The following is a 23,062-nucleotide window of genomic DNA, read 5'->3' on the forward strand; positions in this document are numbered from 1 at the left end:
ATACATGTGTAGATTCATGTAATTACTACCACAATACATAAAAGGTCATTCAGCCCCTGAAACTCCTTCATGCTATGTCCCCCACCCCCGGCCCCTAAGTACTGATAACCATTGATTTGTCTTCCATCACTATAGTTTGTATCTTTTCAAGAATGTCATCTAATGGAATCATACCGTATGTGTTGTTTTGTGACTGTCTTCTTTCACTCAGCCTAATGCCCTTGAGATTCATCCAAGTTGTATGGATCCATAGTTCATTATTTTTTATTGATGAGTAATATTCCAATGTATAGATGTATCAAAGTTGACCCATTCACGCACTGAAGGACAGATGAGTTGTTTCCATTTGGGGCCAATTATGTCTAGAGCTGGCACAAAAATTTGCTTGCAGATTTTTGTGTGAATATAAGTTTTTATTTTTCTAGGGTAAGTATGTAGAAGTGGGATTGTTGGTAAATGTATATTTAATTTTATAAGAAAGTGCGAAACTATTTTCCATAGGCCCTTTGCCATTTTGCATTCCCTCCAACAAGGTATGAGACTTCTAGTTCCTACAGAGACTCTCCAGTACTGAGAATTGTTGGTATTTTTCATTTTAGCAATTCTAAGAGGTGTGTGGTGGTATCATATCACAGTTTTAATATAGATTTTTCTATTGACTAATAGGATTGAGCAGATTTTCATGTACCTATTTGTCATTTATGTATTCTCTTTGACAAAGTGTTCAACTTTAGCCCATTTTTAAATTGGTTTATTTTCTTACTGTTGAGTTTTGAGAATTCTATATGTTTTCTGATTACATATCTTTGCTGGATATGTGATTTACAATTATTTTCTCCCACCCTGTAGCTTGCCTTTTCATTCTCTTTACAGTTGTCTTTTTCAGAGCAAAATTTTTAAAATTTTGATCCAGGCCAGTTTATCAATTTTTTTTTTCATTTATGGATTATGATTTTGGTGTCCTATCCAAGAACTCTTTGCCTAACCTAAGGTAATGAAGATTTTCTCCTATCTTCAAAAAGTTTTAAAGTTGTGTTACAGGATTTTTTTCCATTGGTGCCCGTGGTTCTGGGTCATGCCTCTTGGAAGAATGAAGAGGTAGACCAGATAGAGTGGTGGGCAGCAAAGCAAGATTTCTTGAGCAACAGCAAAGTGATAGTACAAAGCTACTGAGGAGGGAGGGGACCTGAGAGGGTTGCCACCAGAGTTTCTAAGTCTAGGGGATTTACGGGCTGTTTTAATCTGTTAAACCTCCATGAGCATAACTATGTCTATTTAAAAATTCTGTTGGGATTTTTATTTTAATTGGGGATAATTGACATCTTCATTATGTAGTCTTACAATTCATGAACAGGGTATGTCATTCTATTTAATTAGGTCTTCTTTGATTTGTTTTTCAGGATTTCATAATTTCGAGTATACATATCCTATACAAAATCTGTTAGATTTATACCTAAGTATTTTATTTTTTAGAATGGTTATAAATTTTTGTAAAATTTCAGTTTTCTATTGAACATTGCTAGTTTATAGAAATGCCATTGGCTTTTGCAGATTGACTTTGTATTCTACAACCTTACTAAATTCACCTGTGAATTCTAGGAAGATTTTGGTGGATTCTTTGGGATTTTCTACACAGATGATCATGCCATATGCAACTAGATCAGTTTTATTTCTTCTTTTCCAGTATGTATGCATTTCACTTCTTCTCTTTGTCTTATTGCACTGACTAGGACTTTTAATACATATAGAAGTGGTAAGATGTCATAGTTGCTTTGTCCTCTATCTTAGGATGGGAAGCAAGCATTCAGTCTTTCACTATTAAGTATAATGTTAGCTGTGGGTATTAGTGTAGGTGCCTTTTTTTTATTTTTATTTTTTAAAAATTTTATGAATACATTTTATTTTTACATTTTATTTTATTAAACTTTCTTTTTTTTTAAGTAATCTCTGCACCCAATGTGGAGCTCAAATTCACAACCCTGAGATCAAGAGCCACATGCTCTACTGACTAAGCCAGCCCTGCGCCCCATTATAGATGCCTTTTTAAAGGAAATTCTCTTCTATTTCTAGTCTGCCTAGCTTTTTTAAAACTATGAATAGATACGAATTTTGTCAAATGCTTTTTCTGCATCAGTTGATATAATGTTTTTCTTCTTTAGACTGTCAACATGGTAGATTATGTTGATTGCTTTTCAAATATTGAAGAGGCCTTCCATTCCCAGGATAATCCCCATTTGGTTATGGTATATTATTCATTGTATTATTTCTGCATTCAATTTGCTAATATTTTGTTGAGGATTTTTGCATCTGTGTTCATGAGCAATATTGGTCTATGGTTTTCTTTTTAGTACTGTCTTTCTCTGGCTTTGTTATCAGTATAATTTTGGCCTCATAAAATGATTTGTGAAGTGTCCCTTTTCTATTTTCTGGGAGAGGTCTTGTGAAGTTGTTGTTATATTTTTCTTTAGATGTCTGGTAGAACTTGCCAGTAAAACTATTTGATCCTGAAGATCTTTTTTTCAAAAAAAAATTTAAGTAGACATTTAATTTCTTTTATAATGTTAGGACAGTTTGAGATCTGTATTTCATCTTGGGTGTGAGTTACATTAGCTTGTGGTTTTTGAGGAATTGGTCATTTCATCTAAGTTGTTGAATTTATATGCAAAGAATGATTCATGGTATTTCCTTATTATCCTTTTCATGTCTGCAGGGTCTGTAGTGATAGCCTTCCTTTTATCTGATATTAATAATTTGTGTTTTCTCTATTTCTTTGTGAGTCTTGCTAGAGTTTAATCAATTTTACTGTTCTCACAGAATCAGCTTTTGTTTCATTGATTTTTCTCTATTTTTCTATTTTCTTTTTTAATTTATTTTTTTTTTTCTTTTAAAGATTTTATTTATTTGACAGAGAGTGAGAGAGGGAACACAAGCAGGGGGAGTGGTAGAGGGAGAAACAGGCTTCCGACTGAGCAGGGAGCCTGATGCGGGCTCCATCCCAGGACCCTGGGATCATGACCTGAGCCGAAGGCAGACACTTAACGACTGAGCCACCCATATTTTCCTATTTTCAACGTAATAATTTCTGCTTTTAAATTTTTAATTTCATTCTGCATGTTTAGCATTTATTTTGCTCTGTTTTTGTTTTGTTTTGTTTTTAGTTTCTTAAAGTGGAAGCTTAGATTATTGATTCGAGATCTTTCTTCTTTTCTATTAAAGACATTTAATGCTGTAAATTTTCCTCTAAACAGTGCTGCTTCAATTGCATCCCACAAATTATGATGTTATATTTTCATTTCAGTTAAGTTCAAAACATGTTCTAATTTAGTAATTATTTTTTGACCCAAGGATATTTAGAAGTATGCTGTTTAATTTCCAAGTGCTTGGAAATATTCTTGTTTTCTATTATTGAATCCTAGTTTAATTTTATTATGGCCAGAGAATATATTTTGTATAATTTCAGTTTTTTTAAATGTCTATGTTTGTTTTATGACCCAGGATATGGTCTATTTTGGCGAATGTCCCATGTGCACTGGAAAGGAATGTGTATTCTGTGTTCTTGGTTGGAGCATTCTATAAATACTGTTAAGTACAGTTAGTTGGTGATGTTGTTCTGTTCCTTTATAACCTTGCCATTGCTGATTTTCTGTCTACTAGTTCTATTATTGAGAGAGGAATGATAAAATCTCCAACTATAATTGTGGGTTTGCCTACTTCTCCTTTCACTTTGGTCAGTTTTTGCTTCATGTATTTTTATGCTTTTTTTGGGGGGGTGTATACACAATTAGGATTATTATATATTCTTTTATATATTACATCATTATGTACATTACATTATTATGTGATGTGTCTCTTTGTCCTTGGTAATTTTCTTTGCTCTGAAGTCTGTGTTGTCTGATAGTGGCTTTCTTTTGACTAGTGTTTGCATGATACGTATTTTTTCCATCCTTTCACATTAAACCTATCTGTATCAGTATAGTTGAAGTGAGCTTCTTGTATTTCTATAACTGCATCTGAGTCCAGGGTCAAGTGGGGGGACAATGGAGAGAGGAAAAAGCTGTGACAGTTGGTTCCACTCTCTTAGAATGGTAGCTTCCCCGAGAGGAAGAAAGGCTCCCCTCTTGTGGAGTTTTGAGTCCTGTAAGCTCTCATTCATGGCCAAGGCCACTGCTGCCATGACATTGCTTGGGGTGGGGCATGGCAAATGGAGAAAAGAGAGAGTTAAAATGGGGAAAGATCCCTGCAGCCTCCTTTAGCATTATGAGTTCCGTTTTTCAGAACTAGTGTTTTAGAGTGTTTTTCCTGAAGCTGTCTTTGTCTGCACCCTGGCATCCACTACGGTTGACTAGAGAATACCGGGGGAGACAGGGGAGATGGTAAACTCCCTGCTGATGCTGTGGAACTTTGAAGTCCCCCTGCTACTATTTATTTTCCAGAGTCCTCAAATAGCTGTCTCATGCATTTTGTCCCAGGTTTTATTCAGTGTAAACAACAAGGCAGGCTGTGTTTGCCCCATTTTACCCAGACTCTGAATCTTCCATACCCTTTCAAATCCTTTAAAATTATTTTATTTTTGCTCAAGGACTCAACAGGGGAAGATGGTTAGCTTAGTGCTTCTAGAATGCTATCCTCAAGCCTTTTCCATGTTGAATCTGGTCTTCTGAATATCCAGGCTCAGATGTCCATTGATGAATTTTAAGTAAGTAAACCCTATGCAAATGTTCAGGGTTGTCTTGTTTGAATTCTCAGACTCTCTGACACTGGGTACTGCCCTGCACAGACTCCTTGTTGCACTCTTCCCATGCCTTCCATACTTCGACAATCTCCAACTGCTCCTTTAGTATGGGCTTCTCCGGGTCTAGGTTGCAGACTTCTGGTTCTTCTTCACCCACAACTCTTCCTAGGCAGTCTCATCCCTCAGTTTTCCATCAGCTTGCTTATGGTTTTTAAGCACTTATCTCTAGTCCAGAGCTTCCTCTTGAGTTCAATTACATATAATTGCTCTCTAGATATTTCTGCTTCCATATATTGTAGGCACCACAAACTCACATTTCTCTATCTCAATAAAGGCACCCCCATATAGTCAGTCACCCACTAGAAACAAAATTACCCTTGAAACCCCATTGTTGGTTCCCTCCCAGAACATTAACTCAATCATTGAATTAATACTTCTCCTCCTCCTCTCCCCCACCCCCCTCCCTCTTTTTGTCAATTCCAGTGTCTTTTTTTTTTTTTTCCAATGCACAAAGGTGCTTTTATTAAAGCACAGGGACACGACCCTGGGGCAGAAAGAGCTGCACTGCAATTGTGAGGAGCAATTGATTATATACGTTTAAGTTGGGGGGGTGGTACAGAGATAACGGAAGTCTCTAAAGGGATTTTCATACGTTAAAGAAGAAACAGGATCCTTGAGGCCTGGCTGTTGTCAAGCTAAGATTGCTTTAGATTGCTTTTTGCCTCTAGCAAAGCATTAACATTAAGGTAGCCCTGAGTTCCTTGAGGAGTGTTATACTCTGAATGTCTCAGATATTTATCAATGGTCTGCAAATTTTTATCTACATTTTTTTTTTTTTTTGCTTTTGTTCTCCTCCTCATCTCCACCCCACCCCCTCCTGCCCAACAGTTTCGACCCTTAAATCTTTAAGGTTGCTGAGAGTGGAAGGTCTTATCTTCTGTAACATCTTCCTGCTGAATAGAGGTACAGAGATGTCCCTGCCTATGAGTCAACATTGGTCAGTTGGGGAATTTATATATAGGAGTTATGAAAGGCAGAGGCAGCTGAATCCAAGGTAGACAACATATATGAATCTCCTGGAGTAGGAAGGATCATCTGTCGACTAGATTCACCTTGGCTCCATCCCTCTCCTGCCACCTAGTCTGGGGCCATTCTCCTGTCATCTAAAATATTTTACCTGGTCCCTTTGCACTTACTCTCACTTCCTTCCAATTTGTTTTCTTGTCTAGCTAGGGAATCTTTCAGAAATAGACATTTTATCTTGTCATTTCCCTCCTTAAATTTTGTAAAATGTTCGATTTCTCTAATGCTTCACTTCTTGAGTAAAGGTATTCAATGACTTAGTACGTGTCAGCCTCTCTGTATTAGTTTCCTGTTGTTGTATAACAAATGACCCTAGAATGTAATAGATTAAAACAGTACACATTTACTGTTTCTCAGTTTCCATGAGTCAGAAATCTGGGCATGGCTAACTGGGACTTCTGCTTCAAGGTCTCTCATAACCCTTCCATTAGAGTGTTGGCCTGGGCTGGGCTCTTAAAGGAAGGCTCATCTGAGGAGGGATTTGCTTCCAAGATCATTTACATGAATGTTGGCAGGAATCAGTGACCCTGAGGGCCTTAGTTCTCTCCTGGCTTTTGGCTAGAAGCCTCCGCCTTGACATGGACTTCTCCAGCAAGGCAACTTGCTTCATCAAAGTCAGCGGGAGAGGGTCTCCTAACAACACAGAAGTCACCTCTTTTTTACCTAATCAAGGACGTAACAGCCCATCACCTTTGCCATTATCTGTTGGTTAAAAGTCGCGAGTGAGATCCAGCTCACTCTCAATGGGAGGAGGTTATACAAGGATGTGAATGCTGGTAGGTGTTGATCACAGAGTGATCTGTAAAGTCCGTCTACCATAATCTCTCACCTTCTTTTTCACATCTCCTTTCTTAATCTCTCTGTGCTGCTTTCTGTATTGTTACCTAAACTTTTCCAATTTACTGAATCTCTGTTCAGTGGGGTCTAGTCTACTATATAACCTATACATTGAGTTTTGTCAATTATTATATTTTTTGTTTCTATGCTTTCCACCTGGATTGAAAGAGGCCCATTCCCTTTCCTTAAATTCTTGTTATTTTCTTCTTTTATCTCTTTGGGTGTTTTAAATCAACTTATTGTAAAGCCTCCTTTATTTTTCTCTTTTATTTATTCTTTCTTAGGTGAGAATCTTCCCACTCCATCTTCTGTCTCTCATGACAGTAATCTCAGTGTGCTTTGTAATTTTTAAAATCTATGAGTGTGTCTTCAGTGGGACTTATCTTCCATGGCAACACATGGAAGTTGCATTTATATACTTGTTTCTAGAGACATCACTATGAGAGTGATTTTTCAGTTGCCTCTGTCTAAAACCCTATAATACATACAGGTTCTAAAACAAGTTTTCTTTCTTAAGTTTTTTTCTCTTTCTTGGTTTTTCTCCTATTCTCTTACCATCCTTCTCACTTGCCTTTGCTGGCTCCTTCATTCAGCTCCCTGGTTCAAAATACTTGAATTCTACAGTGCTCTGTCGTACATAGTCTTCTCTTCATCATCAACATGCAGTCACTTGGCTTTAAATTTTATCTGTATTGGATGATTCACAAATCTATCTTTCTCTCTCTCCAACCATGAACTACACACTTAGCTATTAAATGTCTAATTCAGAAGTTTGATATTTAATAGTCATCTCAATCTTAACATTACTGAATTGTTTACTTGAGTATATTCATAATGCTGAAGTGAAGGAGGCAATAGAGAGGTGGCATTTGAAGATAAAGAAGACAAAACTAATTCCAGATACTAGCTCAGTGGTCCTCAGCTTCAGAGTTTGAATGTGAGAAGAATTCAGTAATAAATCCAGATTCCTAGGCTACATCTCCAAAGATTCTGCTTTGGTAGTTCTAGGCTGGGATGTAGGACTCTGCATCTTAATATCCCAGGTGTTTCTGATCTAAGCACAACACTTTGAAAAACTTTTTCCTGCCTAATGGTTATGGTGGGGTTCCTAATATCATGCTGCCAACTGGGTTCCCGTTATTTAAGGACAGGGCATGAGTAAGTCTTTCCCCATACACAACTGGGTAAGTCTGGGAAATTTTAATTGTGTTACAATTGGACTTAAAATTAGATTTTTTTCACCTTTCCTTTTAGGCCAGTTTTAGCACAAGAGACATTTGTTGGTTGCACTAACCTATCTTATTTAAATAAAGTGGCTCTGACAGGGTTTGCTGTGATTGATAGCAGAAAAAAAGAAAGAGTGAAGATGATTATGTAACTTTCCCAGTTCTTTATTCATCTCTCCTCATATATCTGCCTTCTCTGATCTAAGCCGTATCTAAGCTGTAAGCACTTCTTTCTTTCTTATTGAAATTCCCCATTCCCCACTATTTTATCTTTTACTTCCTAAATCTTGTAAGGCCCTGTCTTTTTTGCATGTTAATCTTTATTAACATGCCCATTTCAATGGCACTATTGTGGCAGATATAGTTTTCACGCTACTGAACATTATAGATTCCTCTTTTTCGGGAAGGGCCAAGTCCCTCAGGTGAGAAACCCAAATTCATTCAAGCAGATAGTATGCCTTTCCCAAAACAACAGGCCATCTTTAAATGAGGAGTATTAAAAAAGCCAACTAAGATAAAAATAGTACATCCATTCTATTTCTTAACTCCAAGTTGACCACTTCTTTGTTGCTCTTTGCCAGAGTGAGAGAGAGGGAGAGAGCGCATGAGCAGGGGTGAAGGGCAGAGGGAGAGGGAGAAGCAGACTCCCTGCTGAGCAGGGAGCCCAGTGATGTGAGGCTCCTCCCAGGGCCCTGAGATCATGAGCAGAGCCGAAGGCAGGCGCTTAACCGACTGAGCCACCCAGGCACCCCTAGATTCAGTTCTCTAAGAAGGGAAGGAAGAAAGAGCTCTCTTTTCAGAAATATAGAAACTCTTCCAGGACACTGTAGTATTAGTGAGTTAATTCCTTTTAGTAAAGTTCTAAAGGAACATCTCATGGTCAGAAAGTCAATATACATCTAAAACATTTTAGCACCGTTCTCCATTAATAAAACAGTGCAAGAATAATAACATTGCAGTGCCCTGTTCTGAATTTCATAAATTATACATGTTCCTAATGACAGTTTCATTTCCAAATCTGAAGAACTCTTATCAGAGAAACAAAATTTATAGGTATTTTAAGGTCATCACTGTCAAGTCATCATCTTTGGCAAATTATGATAGCTTGGTATGCTTTTTAAAAAGTTATAGTCTATTAACAAACTCAGGACTGAAGATATGATGATTAGTTTCTATTACTATTTCAGAATTCACATGAAATATAATTGTGATTTGAATGATTTGAAAGGCTAAAGTCACTGGACCCAAAGATGATTCCCAAACTGTCTGTTCCATCATGGAAAAAAAGCACTGAAGCTGACTAAAAAATCACCTGTCTTTATATCCCTAAGCAAAAGTTTAAAGCATATTTCAGGAAGAATTGCTGAAGAGGCTAGAAATATATGCTGGTCACAAAAGGCTTGATGGAGGGCAAAAGCTGTAAAAACTAGCAGTTCCTCTACTATGAATATTCAGTAAGAATTCTAGGCATCCCAGAATTCTTGTAAAAAGAGGTAAGTAATTTTCTAAGGACAGTATTTGTACAGCTTACTGTTGCCATCAACATACCAAGGGAAAATCTGGGGTGCCTAGGGTTGCTAGGCACTATGTGGGTGGCATTACTATGTTGTGATCTGCTTACTCTGCTGATCATCTTATGTAGAAGATCTTAAGTTTGCTTTTCTTTGTTTTTTTTTTAAGATTTTTTATTTATTTGAGAGAGAGAGAGAGAACATGAGCAGGGGAGGAGCAGAGGGAGAGGGAGAAGCAGACTCCTCGCTGAGCAGGGAGCCTGATGCAAGGCTCAATCCCGGGACTTGGGGATCATGACCTAAGCTGAAGGCAGCTGCTTAACCTACTGAGCCACCCAGGCCCCTTAAGTTTGCTTTTCTAATTGATGCTTGACCTAGTGATATTCTTTTGGCTTACGTGTACATGTTATCTCTTTCCTCCTGTGGCCAATGACAAATAGGAGAAAGAGTTATTCAAGTCCATGGATATTTACCTAACAGAAGAAATAAAGGTGAACGTATTTTGTTATCTGGACAGCCATATTAGTGAGTAAGAAGGAGAGAATGGATGTTGTTACAGAATTGGAAGTTGCGACCATAATGAGTCTCCTCAGATTTCTGTCCTCAGCTTAAAATATTCTACAAGCATTTAAAAAAATTATACATTGCTAACTATAAGCAAGATAAAATAAGTATAAAATAAGAATTTTTTAAAGGCTATTGATTAAAGGGAGGAAAGCTTAACTATGACATAAATGGTTATTTGAGGAACAGATAGGACATTCAGGAATAGAAGCTCAACTGGGTGTTAGACCTGGGATTGTAGATAAAGGAGGAAATTCTGGACTAAAAGACATACAAGAATATCTGATAAATAGGACATTTTCAAACTACACCCACTTCTGTCTACCCAAAGTCTCTGAGATGCCTCCATACCACCAAATGTGTTCTATTTGTGGGAAAATGAAGCAGGGGAAAAGGTGGAGACCAACTCATCTAAATTCTTCACAAGTGTTAAAGCTGCCTGAAGACGGGTAATTCTCTTTATCAGATATTTCTACTCATCTCAGTGAAGGTCTTTGATTTTTGTTTTTGCCTTCTCCTCATTTCAGGGTGCTTTTCAGGAAATAATGATCAGTTCTTGGCAATTCATCAGAAGAAGAGTGGGAAGCCAGCATTCGTTTATCACCATTCGCAAGACATTGAGAAGAGCCTGGACATAACTCCACAAAAGATATATAAACATAGCTACCATTCCTCTTCTAAAACGCAAATAAACGAACAGCACCAAATTGTTAATTCAGCATTTCCTAGACCTGCATACGACCCATCTCTCAATCTGCTGGCCATGGCTGGTCAAGATCTTGAAGTGGAAAACCTTCCAATCCCTGCAGCAAATGTAATTGTGGTGGTAAGTACTGCGTTATGCTGACGCTGATACTTTCCTCTGTGGTTGTTGCTTGAAAACAAAACCTAATGGTGAATAGTTATCATCAGATCTCAATGATTCTTTACCCCAGCACTTCTCATTCCTTGATACGTCTTTTTTTTTTTTGTTACTTGATTATTGTCTTTTGGCTTCCTCTTGAATGTAAGCCCATGAAATAAGAAACCTTGTCTGTATGCTCTGTGCAGAGCACAGTGCCTGGCACATGTGGGTACTTAATAAATATTTGGAAGGCAGCAATGCTCACCACTATACCACCAACACTGCATAGTACTTAATAAATATTTGAATAAAAAATGGCTTTAGGAAGGCCTTGCAGTTACAGTAGATAATATTTTGCACTGAGCCTCTGTCTTCTGTGATAATCTGTTCTAAGCAGATAGGCTAAGTCTCAGTTTATATAAATAAATAGTACTTCCTGAAGATCTCTGGGTACTTGTCTCAAATTGTAACAAGTGAAGAGACCACTGAAAGGAAGGGGTGTTGGGGGGGGGGGGGAGGTAGTTTTCTGTCACTGGAATAAATAAGATGGTTTGGGAGTAATTGATGGATAATATTCCTCATATCCCTGAGCAGGCATCAGCCTTTATTAATCAAGATGATGCAGTGATTCCATTGCTTGTATTCTTAGGGTATATAACCCAGGCCAGAGTTTCCCAATTTATGGAGATATCACAGCTTAAATACATGCTGAGGTTGACGCCCTGTTTAGACTACAGTGCCTCTTAAGTTTAAAGTCACAACAGGAGGATACGCATTAAAACTACAAATCAGTAGCTAAATGGTTGTTATTGCATTTCTGCCCCCAAATATAATCAAATATGTTGACTTTTAAGGCCAAGATCATTCAATTAAACCATGTTTGCATTTTGACAATCTCTCTATGAGCCAAATGTAATTAAATCTAACAAACTTTTTTTTTTCCTTTCCTTTATTTTTTATCTACTACATATAGGACACTTGGTATTGACAATCAAAATCTATTCATTGATGCTTTCAACTAGCATGCACTGAGTATTTATTATGATCCTGTTGTCATTTGGGGGATCCAGAAATAGAGCAAATGAAATGGAATCTCTGGCTTTGCTTGGGAAATGTCTGAGAGGAAATGTCAGTAATTCAATAAAAAAATCATAAATTGAGAACGCAAGATGAGCTCTTGTTACAAAATATGTGGGTCACTTGGCTCTTGAAATACTTGAACAAATTTTGTGCATTTACATAAGTAACAGATGTTCTGAAGGTGAAAGCCATGTACTCTGTCTATTTGGTGAAGATAAATGATGATAATGATGTGGCTGTATCGGGATGTGCCTGTGTTAATGCGAGGGCTCATGGGAGATATTTCCTCTGGTGACCATCATATTCCCATTGTTGTCAACTCTTAAAGTCACTGTGAATTACTGTTCAAGAGGTTTGTTCTGTCTTATAATGTCATGTACTGTCTAGTTAATTTCATATTATGGAGGATAAAAGGCATCAGTGAGGAATTCTGGCAGGTCATTTCACTTTTAGCTTGTTTGTGGTTTGGAAACTCATGAAGAAGCTGTGCTTTTTCTTACGGGTGATGATTACTTGAAGGCAATAGGTGATTTTGCTGTATTAGGCTTCCCTAACCTCCTTGATCTAGTCTCTAACCATGCTGTGGCTATGCTGCTTGCAACAGTTACTAGTGTTAATGTTTCCTGTAATCTATTGGCATTACTTATGCAGGTGTGATTTAGTAGGAAAACCAGGAAAATAGGGTTATTTTTTAATAAATCAGTAATGTTCTACTGACTCAAAAAGTAGACAGTCACCATTCAGTCAAGTATCAGCTGGTTTGAAGGTTCATTCTGTCCAGAAAAGAGGTTTAGAAATGAAGTATGGATGATGAAAGGGAGATAACTCTGGTGGCTAAATGACTTTGATAGAGTAATTGATGATTGTGTAGCTAAGGTGTACATGTGTTTTATGTGTGTATATACACACACGCACACACATAGAGTATTACTTGAGGAATATTGCAGGGGTACCAAAGAATTATTTTATGGCTTAATTGATACCAAAATGAGTAGTGTTTATTAGTATTAGTTTCCTGAATTAGAGAAATTACCAGGATTTTTTTTTTTCAGCCAGAGTAAAAACACCAGTGCCAAATTCATATATATATATATATGCATGCAACTTTTAAGGATTCCATTGAGAGGGAGAGATGACTTTTTTTCCTCTTCCTATATTTTTTTCTCTCCCTCTTGTTTCTGACATCATTGAGACAGTGAATTATAGAATGAGAAATTTAACAGGGACATGAGAGATGTATGTGTCACTCCTTTCCTGATTCCCAGTTGGCTCCACAAAGCATTTCATTAGAGCATTTATCCACAAATGAATTTTTTTCCTTTTCGTCCTTTCTTTTATGATCAGGGAAATCTGTAGTTCATTTATTCCAAGGAGAGAACAGTGTAATTAGAATGTTTATCCCAAAGAATGCTAATTACATTTCAGAAGCTCAATTAAGAAGCTGTTATTAGGATTTCTGTACAAATGCAATATAGAGGGAATATGAATGTCCTCAAGGTCAGTGCTGTAGTAGGAGTCAAAAAATGGCTTTAAACAAATGTGTGCTAGAAATTCCGTAGTTATACATCAGGCCACAAGACCATGACATTGGGAAGGAGAGAATCTAGAGGTATGAATGAAAATGGTAGCATGGAAGCAGCTGCAGGATTTTCCAGTTCAGCAAGTTCAGCCTATGTTGCCGAGTGAAGAATGTTCTAGCCTGGGAAAAATCTGAGAAAACTGGGACTAGGAAGGCTTTGAAATCTAAAAGGTGGGGGGATTATGGCTTACTTCATAGGATGATCTTCATAGGAAGGAAAATAAAAGGAAGAAAAAGGAGAAGGGATAGGAGGAAGAGGAGGAGGATGAGAAAGGAAAGTGGAGGGGAGAAAATGGGAAGGGATGAAGGTAGGGAGGAAGGAAGGGGGAGAAAAGAGAGGATACAGTGGCAGTTCTTAGGACAGGGGAAGACTTCTCTAAGCACATAAGAAGATGATGGAGAGTTTCCAGGAGCCTCAGATGGTCTCTGTGAGTTTTCTAGAGTCCTAAATCTTGTCTTGCTCACCATTCACCCAGACCAGCACACAGACATTCTCTGATTTTTTGACACAAACTTTCTTTGAAAATATTTTTATCAAGCAGTGATTTAGAAGACGATTAAAACCAAATGCTTTGGATAGCTGGGTTTCGGTTACATCCTGAGCTCTGCGTTATGCCTCACTTCAGCTTGGTTCTGCTGTTGACCAGTTTTTGAGTTTCATCTTACAGGGAAAGAGATAATTTCTAGATGTGATCTGAAGGACTTAGAAGGTCCAGCTTTCTCATTGCTTTGACACAATAAATAAATTTTGTAGCATTTCATGTGTTATGTGGCATTTCATGTGTTTTGTAGCATTTCGTGTGTTATGTGGGTAAGTAATGGTTGGGTACTTTTTCAAAAGACATATTATTATTTGTTTTTTCGGGAAAGATTTTATTTATTTTAGAGAGAGAGAGCAAGCAGGGGGAAGAGCAGGCACAGGGGGAGGGGGAGAGGGAGAGAATCTCCCTCAGACACCACGCTGAGCGCAGAGCCCGGTGACCCTGAGATCATGACCTGAACCCGATGACCCTGAGATCATGACCTGAGCTGAAACCAAGAGTTGGACACTCAACCAACTGAGCCACCCAGGTGCCTCAAAAGACATATTGTTTTAATCATAATTTTGTATTTGTGTAGGGAATGTCCCAAAAGGTGATTTAACCTATGTACCTGCCATTGGAATTCTACCATATCAGGGAAGGTTTATTAGTTAGGAATATTTTGTGGCAAGTGACAAGAATCCAGTCCAAACCAGAGAAAATTCGTGGTTCAGGTAACAAACATTTCTGTAGTATGTATAGCTTTAGGTATGGTTTGACAAAGACAAATAACTGACCAGGATCAGTCTCCCAGCTCTGCTTTCCCTGGGGTGACTTCATTCTCAGACTGATTCTCTTTTCTTCATCTCAGCGTGGTTTCCTGAAACGCCTGGAGTTTTATCCTTGCAGGTTCATAGTTAGTGGAAAAAAATTGCCCTTTCACAACCGTCAGTAATATCCTGGGCATCTCTATGACGAGTCCAATTTAAGTTAATTACTCACTTCATCCCTGAACAACTTTCAGCCCAGTGATAATATTAGGCTAATTATCTCAAACCTAAACTACATGCCCCACCCCTAGAGCATCCCTAAAAGCCCACAAGCTGTTTATGAATGGGGAGGTTACTTGAATAAAAATTGAGATGCTATTAACAAGCAAAGATAGAATAGCTGTCAGATGCCAGTTAAATGTCTGCTAAAGCAGAGTATCTGGACTTCAATTTTTATTAAGACACAATAGCCCCTTCAAGAAATAATGAGGATATGAGGACTTACAACTTGGCCTCAATAATGTGATTCTTGTACTCAGGAATGGGTGACTAAGGTTGTACGCTAAACTTTCTGACAGTGGCCCTATTAGGCAGCAAATTTTCTCTGACAGAGGAGAAAATTCAGGTGCCTGGGCAATGTCCCAACACCCAGACTATTTGCCAGTTAGGATTTAGTGTAATCTGTTAGATGTGTGATACTATGTCTCAAGAATGTCTCAAATTTGTGAAAACCACTGTTGCCCGTGTACGGTTTTTGATGCTGCTTATATGGGGGGGGCGGGCAAGAATGCATGTTGAGCTATAGTGGAGGCAAGTGCATGGGCTCATTCCTGAGCTAAGTGACTGGCTCATGGTGGGCAACTCACAGAAAGTGTGATTCAAATGCAGGCTTTCGGAAAATTATGAATTATTTTATGTGAAGGGTATTGGGGTCAAATACTAAATACTGAGTCCAAAATGCTAAATGGATGTAAGACACAAGCCTACTGTAATGAAGAATGTGACTCAGATGTCTTCCAATAGCCTTGGAACACTTGTCCCACGTTCCTAGAGGGAATAAATATAAAAGCCTGAGAGAAAAACGTACTATGGTGGTACATTTGTTAAATAATAAAATGTGTAACTCTTTTTCTTGATTTTCAAGTAAATGTAGTCATGGTTTAGAAACTTCTTTTCTGTCTTCCTTGAAAATGGTATTTTGTCCATAGACCCTACCCATTTTGTCATTTTGGATTTGATCTGTGTATTAGTTGTTTATTATTGCATAACATATTACCTCAACATGTAACAGTTTCAAACGAGAAATAGTTCTGATTTCACAGAGTTTCTGAAGGTCAGGAATCTGGGAGCAGATTAGCTGCGTAGTTCTTCTGCCTCAGGGGTTACTGCAGCCAAGCTGTCAGCGGGGGCTACCTCTGCGTACTTGACTGAGCTGAAGGCTCCACTTGCAAGCTCTCTCACATGGCTGTTGGCAGGAGACTTCAGTTCCTCAACACGTGGACATCTCCACAGGGCTGCTCACAACATGGCTTCCTCCAGAGCATGCAAAGAGAGAGAGACACCACACTACCGTGATGACCTAGTCTCCAAATCACACAACATCTTTCTCACTTTTTCTATTCATTAGGAATGAGCCGCTGGGTCTAGCCCATACTCATGGGGAGGGGACTACAGGGGGCATGAATACCAGGAGGCCCGGATCATTGGGGATTATCTTAGAGTTTGGGTACCACGATCTTCAAAGCAAAATTGGGGCATCTTTGTATTATGCCATTGCTTGTTATGTACTCTTACCTATGAACCTCAGGAAAAGTAACTGTATGCTGAAACCAAAGGTAAATTTACAGAAATTTCATCATATAATGATGGAAGAAACTATGTCTATGAAGAACCTTCAAGCATCAGAAAACCCTCATGATTAGTTTCCAGGGCACAGATAAAGAAATTAAGGCCCTGTACCAGTAACTTTCTCCAGGTGCTACAGTTAATAGTAAGTGCTACCGGCAGAATACAAATCCCAATTTGTCTGACTTCAAAACTCAAACATTTTAAATTTTACCATAAGCCATTTGCTTTGGGAAAGTATTGTACACTTTCTCAGTAGACGATTTAACTTTATGGATTACATTTTATTTAAGTAATGACAATGTTAATTTTTATCCTCTCAAAGTATACTCATTGATACCTACAAGTTAATGTTGAAGCCAGAGAATAAAAGGTATAAGATGCATCATGGCCAGTCTAGAGATTATAATCAGAAAGGAATTGTAGTGTCAAATTAGATTTTATTTTTAAGAAAGTCTAGAAAAAGAAATTCTGTAATCTACTTCAGAAATTTGGCTAAATTTTTGCTCTTTTCGTAACCTAAATTAGTTTCATGTTAAACTATCAGATCTTCTTATATAATCACCTTTCTTTTTATCCCAAATGTTTGCATTTTGGAAAGCTTTGTGCTTAAAGTCTCCAGATATTATTGTACCCGTGCAAATTGTCTTAAAGTAGAAATTTTGTTCTTGAGCTTGGCATAATTGTCACCATCTGTTGCTTTTCTCTATTTCTCACTACTAAAGCAGCAAGAAGGATGCTGGAACACATTCTGTAGATGCTACAGGTCAAGCTGAGGCAATATCTGTGTGAAGTTTTGACACTGGACCACTTAGTGCATCTGCCTGTTTTGGATCATTTAGAGTCAACATTAGGATGACTGGAGTCTTAAGAGAACTGGTTTAATTGATTATCGTACTAATTGGATATTGGATACTTAGTAATATTTTTGTTTTGACTCCCAAAGTAATGTACTTTCATAGAGTTTCAGAATATTTAGAAATAAAGAGAAGGAAAAATAGGAATAAAAATAATCCTTAACTGTTAGATAATAATGTCATATTGATATATATATATCTGAATAGTCTCATATATATAGGTATGGACTATTTTACAGATATATGGAATCTGCATACATAAAGCTTGCAGTTTTTTTTTTTTTAAGATTTTATTTATTTGAGAGAGAGAGAGCGTGAGACAGAGAGAGATCTTGAGCAGGGGGCAGAGGGAGAGGGAGAAGCAGACTCCCTGCCGAGCAGGAAGCCTGATGCGGGACTCGATCCCAGGACTCTGGGATCATGACCTGAGCCTAACTAAGGCAGATGCCTAATCGACCAGCCACCCAGGCACCCCTGCAGTTTTTTGTTTTTTTTTTTTTACTTAGTTTATATTTTGGACATCTTTTGGTTCCATTAACTGTCTTTATAAAGCATCATTTTTAACAACTGCTAAAAATTCCATTGTATAATAGATTTACCATTTTATGTATTGACTTACATTCCCAACACACTCAGTGGTTTAAGGCAGCTAACTCTGAGGAGAAATAAATGTTGACTGTGACAAACATAGTATTCTTTTCATTGCAACTGCCTGGTTAATATTATTTTTTTTTAATTTTATTTTATTATGTTATGTTAGTCACCATACAATACATCATTAGTTTTTGATGTAGTGAGCTTATCCTAAGGGAAACTACTCTTTTTATGAACTCTATATGTAATTATAATATGGGGTCTATTTTTTCTCTTGCTTGGCCAAATTATTTATGTTCCATCAACCTTAAATCTAAAGCAAGGGAAATACTTAAAGCAATCAAAGAAGTTAGTAGGACAAAAAAGAGGATATTCTGTTAAGAACACATAAATGTTGTATTTCAGGATTTTTCATTTGAGGAAGTTGGAAAGTTCTGCGTGTCTTTATGTTGGCGCCTAAAAACTCTTTGTGATCTAAAATTTCCCCAATAGTGTAAAAACAAATTGTGTCAGCAGATGAACAAAGAAGGTATCTTTCCTTTGGAGCAAATATTTTCTTGTCTGGTCTCTCTCTAAAAATGGTGCTGTGGGGTTTTCCAGTTGTTAAGAACTGTTCTCTTGTACCCTCTGTGAGTGACTTTGTCTCTTTTTCTTTCTTTTCTTCTTTCTTTCTCTGTTTCTTTCTAATCATAAATCCTATGAAGCATGCTTAGGGTTTCTATTTGTTTGTTTTGTTGTTGTGACTATAAAATGCTCCAATTTAAAATCTAACTGCTAATGGATAATTAGACTGGACTTTCTGGGCTTCTGACCCTGCCTGGTCATGATCAGTTTGGTACCATTTTTAGTTCCTTCAACTTGATCTCTATAGGTCTGATGGCAGAAACAATTTGTTCCTTTGTCTGGTTTTAGGAAAACACAGGAGCTAAAAGTCTTTGGAAGGTTCTCTCCCCTGGCAAAGTTACGAAGCTTCCTCATTGGCAGCTTTTACCTTTAGTAACTGAGCATAGCATAGCTGCCGCTTCAGATGACAAGTGACCACAGGGCCACCGCCTGCCCTGTCATCCTTTCTCTTCCAAACCACATGTTTCCATGAGCCAAGACTGTTCTAGCAAACCCCACTTCTCACACCAAAATGTAAAGGGAAAATGCTTCCTGTGTCTCTCTCCTCTACTCTTTACCCTCCGTACTTCGTTTATGACATGTCTGGCCAGCAGATGTGAAGAGGGGGCAGGTTTCTCTCACCAAGCAATTCTGGGCCACCAGCTGGGGGTCCTACAATTTCACTCAGTTCTGACACCATCTACTTGGGAGATCACATCCTTTGACTTACTAGATTGCCAGTGAATTCTAAAAGCTATTATGAGTCAGGCATAGAGAAGTGGAAGAGACGCATTGGACGAATAGAAAGGACATGGGACAAAGGGATGGAGTGCAGAGCTTCCATGTCTTCTCTGGGTGTGCTGTTCTGTCAGCACCACCCTGTGTTTGCCAACCCGGAAGCTCTCCGAACCCCATTCTTTTGTGTTTTTATGGAGGCTTCCTTATGTAGACATGATTGATTAAATCATTGGGCATTGGCGATTCTTCAACCTCCAGCTCCCCTCCTCTTCCCGGGGTGGGGGGGACTGAAAGCTCTGTCCCTCTAATCACTTGGTTGGTTCCCTTGGCCACCTGACTGCCCATCTTTAGGGTGTTTCCAAAAGTCACCTTATTAACATAAAACCGATTGAAAGGGCTTGTTATGAATAATGAAAAACACCTATTTCTCCTTTATGGCTCTGGAAACTAAATAATATGACTAAAAATGCCCCTATTGCTGTTAGATAGGAAACTACAAGGGTTTTAGGAGCTTTGTGCCAGGAACTGTGGATGAAAACCAAAAATTTTTTTTTTAAATTATAAATCACAATATCACATCACCATAGCCAGATATCATTGTCTTTTTATAAAGAGATTGGTCATAATCTTGTGCTTTAAATCTTTTCCAAATTTTGTTTTTAAGGTATGAAAATATAATCCAGCCATTATTCTTGTCCTAAATTGTTTCTTTCATTACCTGTGTGCCATATTTGGAACATTTGAGTTCAGAAAAATAAATCAAGAAGACACCATCTACTTTACATATCTGTCCATTTAGCCTACATTTTCATATGATTGTGTCTTTTTACTAAAACAGTAAGTTAGCAACAGATAACTTCAAAGAAAAAAGAAGAGGAAGAACCAATTTTGTGGGATAGGCCACCTGTTCACAGACAGTTTCTAAGATGGCGGGAGGAGATGTGTTTGTGAGATTTGTAGCCCTCCTCTCTGGAAATGACAGCCATGTGACACAAATTCCAAGAAATCCTGAAAGATTTAGAGAATGCTGAGAAAATGCATCTAGACAATCAGGGCTAAGAATCTGTCTTATTCTGGGATTTCCTGAATTGCATTTATTAATGTCATCCAATCAATTATTCTGAATGTCTTGGGTTTTTTGTTTTTTGTTTTTTTGTATGTGTTTGTGTGTCTGTAGTTCAAAAAAACCCCTAATTATCTCATGCTCCCAGTATGGACCTAGTGAAGCTGCATTGCTTAAGAATTTGATTATTTTTCCTGCCTGAAAACGTGGCAACTGGAATTGGGTATTTAACCAGAACAAGTTCCTGTTGGTTCTTTGTGCTTTAAACACATGTTGCTTTCTCTCTCTTTTTTAGAACTGGTCTGTTTTTTAAATAGGACATATTGGGCAGCAAATAGCAACGTCTATGTTGAACAGGCCATGAGGCAAATTCTTTGAATGTAGGCTTTGAAAAATCAGCAATCATTTTTTATGGACAAACGAATAAAAAAAAAATCTCATGCGTGACAAGTGATGGTGACATCTATATTCTTAAGCATAATTTTTTTGAAATTAGATCAAATGAGTAAAAACAAGTCTATGCCAAGCTGGTTTATGAAAAATAGCCAAGTTATAGGACACGGTGCATTTTTGGTATAAGTCATAGAGACTGGGGAAGAATATGTGAGTAATATCTGTAAGGAGCTAAGAATAAATAGAAGCAACTGGATTTTCAGACATGCAAACATGTTGAATGGACACCTACTCCTTGCTCCTTGAAACATTTATTCAAAAATATTATTGCACACCTTCTAAGTTTTAGGTAGTAAAGCAGACTCGGGATAGAAGATTAAAAAGATAAGATCATTACAGCTCTATAGTTCACATGCTAATAGGAGAAAAACAATAAAATAAGTAAACAACTGAACACAATAATTTCAGGTGGTGCTAAGTGCAATGAAGAAAACAAAACATGGAGCACTGGGAGTTATACGCAAACAATGAATCATGGAACACTACATCAAAAACTAATGATGTATGGTGACTAACATAACATAACAACAACAAAAAAACAAATTTGGGTGGCAGAGAGAGCGTGGTGGGAACTACATAATGTTAGATCTTGAGGGATTCTATTGGATATTCAAGGATACTTAAGGATTGGATCAAGGTATAACTCCTAAATGGTAGTCATGTGATAGAAGAATAGCTTTGGAAGAATAACTTCGGCGGAACTGTGTTGGAATCTCAAATCAGGCATTTGCGAATTGTGTTTTTTTCCCAGGGACTTACTTACCATCTCTGTATTTCAGTTTCCTCAACTATAAAAAAAGTAATATAATAAAACCCATCCTGTGGAATTTTTGTAGGAACTGGATGAGATAAAGCATTTGAAGCACTTAGCATCAGGACTGACACATAGTAAGATCCTTATAAAAATTGGCTGCTATTATTAGTATTATATGGAACAACGGAAAATATAACTTCTCAGTCTTAGTACCAAGAATACTTATATTTCTCCTGAGCCACTGGTTGGCTTATAATTATATCTTTTATTTTTTTATTTTTATTTATTTTTTAAAGATTTTTTAAAATTTATTTATTTGACTGAGAGAGAGAGACAGTGAGAGAGAGAGAGAGCACAAACAGGGGGCGTGGGAGAGAGAGAAGCCGGCTTCCCGTCGAGCAGGGAGCCCAATGCAGGGCTCGATCCCAGGACCCTGGGATCATGACCTGAGCCGAAGGCAGATGCTTAATGACTGAGCCACCCAGGCGCCCCTAATTATATCTTTTAAGTGCTGTAAATGCTGTGAATCACGTTTCCTTTTTTCTCTTCCTGCTGAGAGCCAAATTTGTGGTCCATCTCTAGCAAATATAGAGAACTTTATTGAGTGCCTTATTTATTTTGTGAACTAACTTCATTTTTGGTGGGATGTTTACTTTTCTTCACTCATTTTTCTTCTAATTCATTTTCCTCATTTCCTTACCTTTTATTCATTTTCGTAAGCTGTTATAAACCCTTTTTGTAACACATTCTGTCTAAACAAATAGTCACTACAACAAAATAGCCATCAGTACGATGGACAGGTTGAGTCTGAATGTTACAGAACAGGAAATCCCCTGAAGGGAAAATTTGTTTACCTATTAGGTTTAAAAAAACAAGAAAATATAGTTCGTATGAAAGGAATACAAGGTGTAAAATGATCTGTTGGCTCTTTGCTCTGCAGGCCAATCCCAGTGTCAGGGACCAATCTCCATTCTCATTGTGAGCAATTTCAGACAGTGGGAACAGATGGTTTTAGAAGGAGACATCCTGGGTTCATATGCCTGTTTCGGGGGGTATAGCTCAGGGGTAGAGCATTTGACTGCATATGCCTGTTTGGCCATTGACTACCTTTGAGATCAATGAACATTTCTGAGTCTTTGTTTTTTCATGTTAATGGTGATTGTAATACCTGACCAGACTACCTCCTTTGATTCTTTCTAGGACAATGAATTTGTTCTGTAAAGCATAACACGTTATAATAAGGTCATCTGTCACAATAGTGGTGGTGCTGCTGCTGATGGTGATGAAGATCAGCAGAATTGTCTATTTTAATCTCCTCTGATCTTAGGGTAAAATCTCTGCATTGTAACAGCCTCCTGCCTTGTTGTATAAATCTAGGAGGTACCCTTCACACGGTAGTTTAAGCCAA

The 23,062-nt window shown here is 37.7% G+C and overlaps 1 protein-coding gene across 2 annotated transcripts in view; it reads left to right on the forward strand.

Annotated features, from left to right (window-relative positions):
• PTPRR (protein tyrosine phosphatase receptor type R) overlaps nucleotides 1–23,062 on the forward strand; it is a 239,420-nt gene that overhangs the window by 13,388 nt on the left and 202,970 nt on the right. For both annotated transcript variants that reach the window (XM_032420225.1, XM_032420226.1), the window contains exon 2: nucleotides 10,481–10,779. In XM_032420225.1, the coding sequence (XP_032276116.1) occupies nucleotides 10,481–10,779 (299 nt within the window). The remainder of the gene's footprint in view (nucleotides 1–10,480; nucleotides 10,780–23,062) is intronic.

The sequence above is a fragment of the Phoca vitulina genome, unplaced genomic scaffold (genome assembly GCF_004348235.1).
Source record: "Phoca vitulina isolate PV1807 unplaced genomic scaffold, GSC_HSeal_1.0 scaffold23, whole genome shotgun sequence".
Lineage (NCBI taxonomy): Eukaryota > Metazoa > Chordata > Mammalia > Carnivora > Phocidae > Phoca > Phoca vitulina.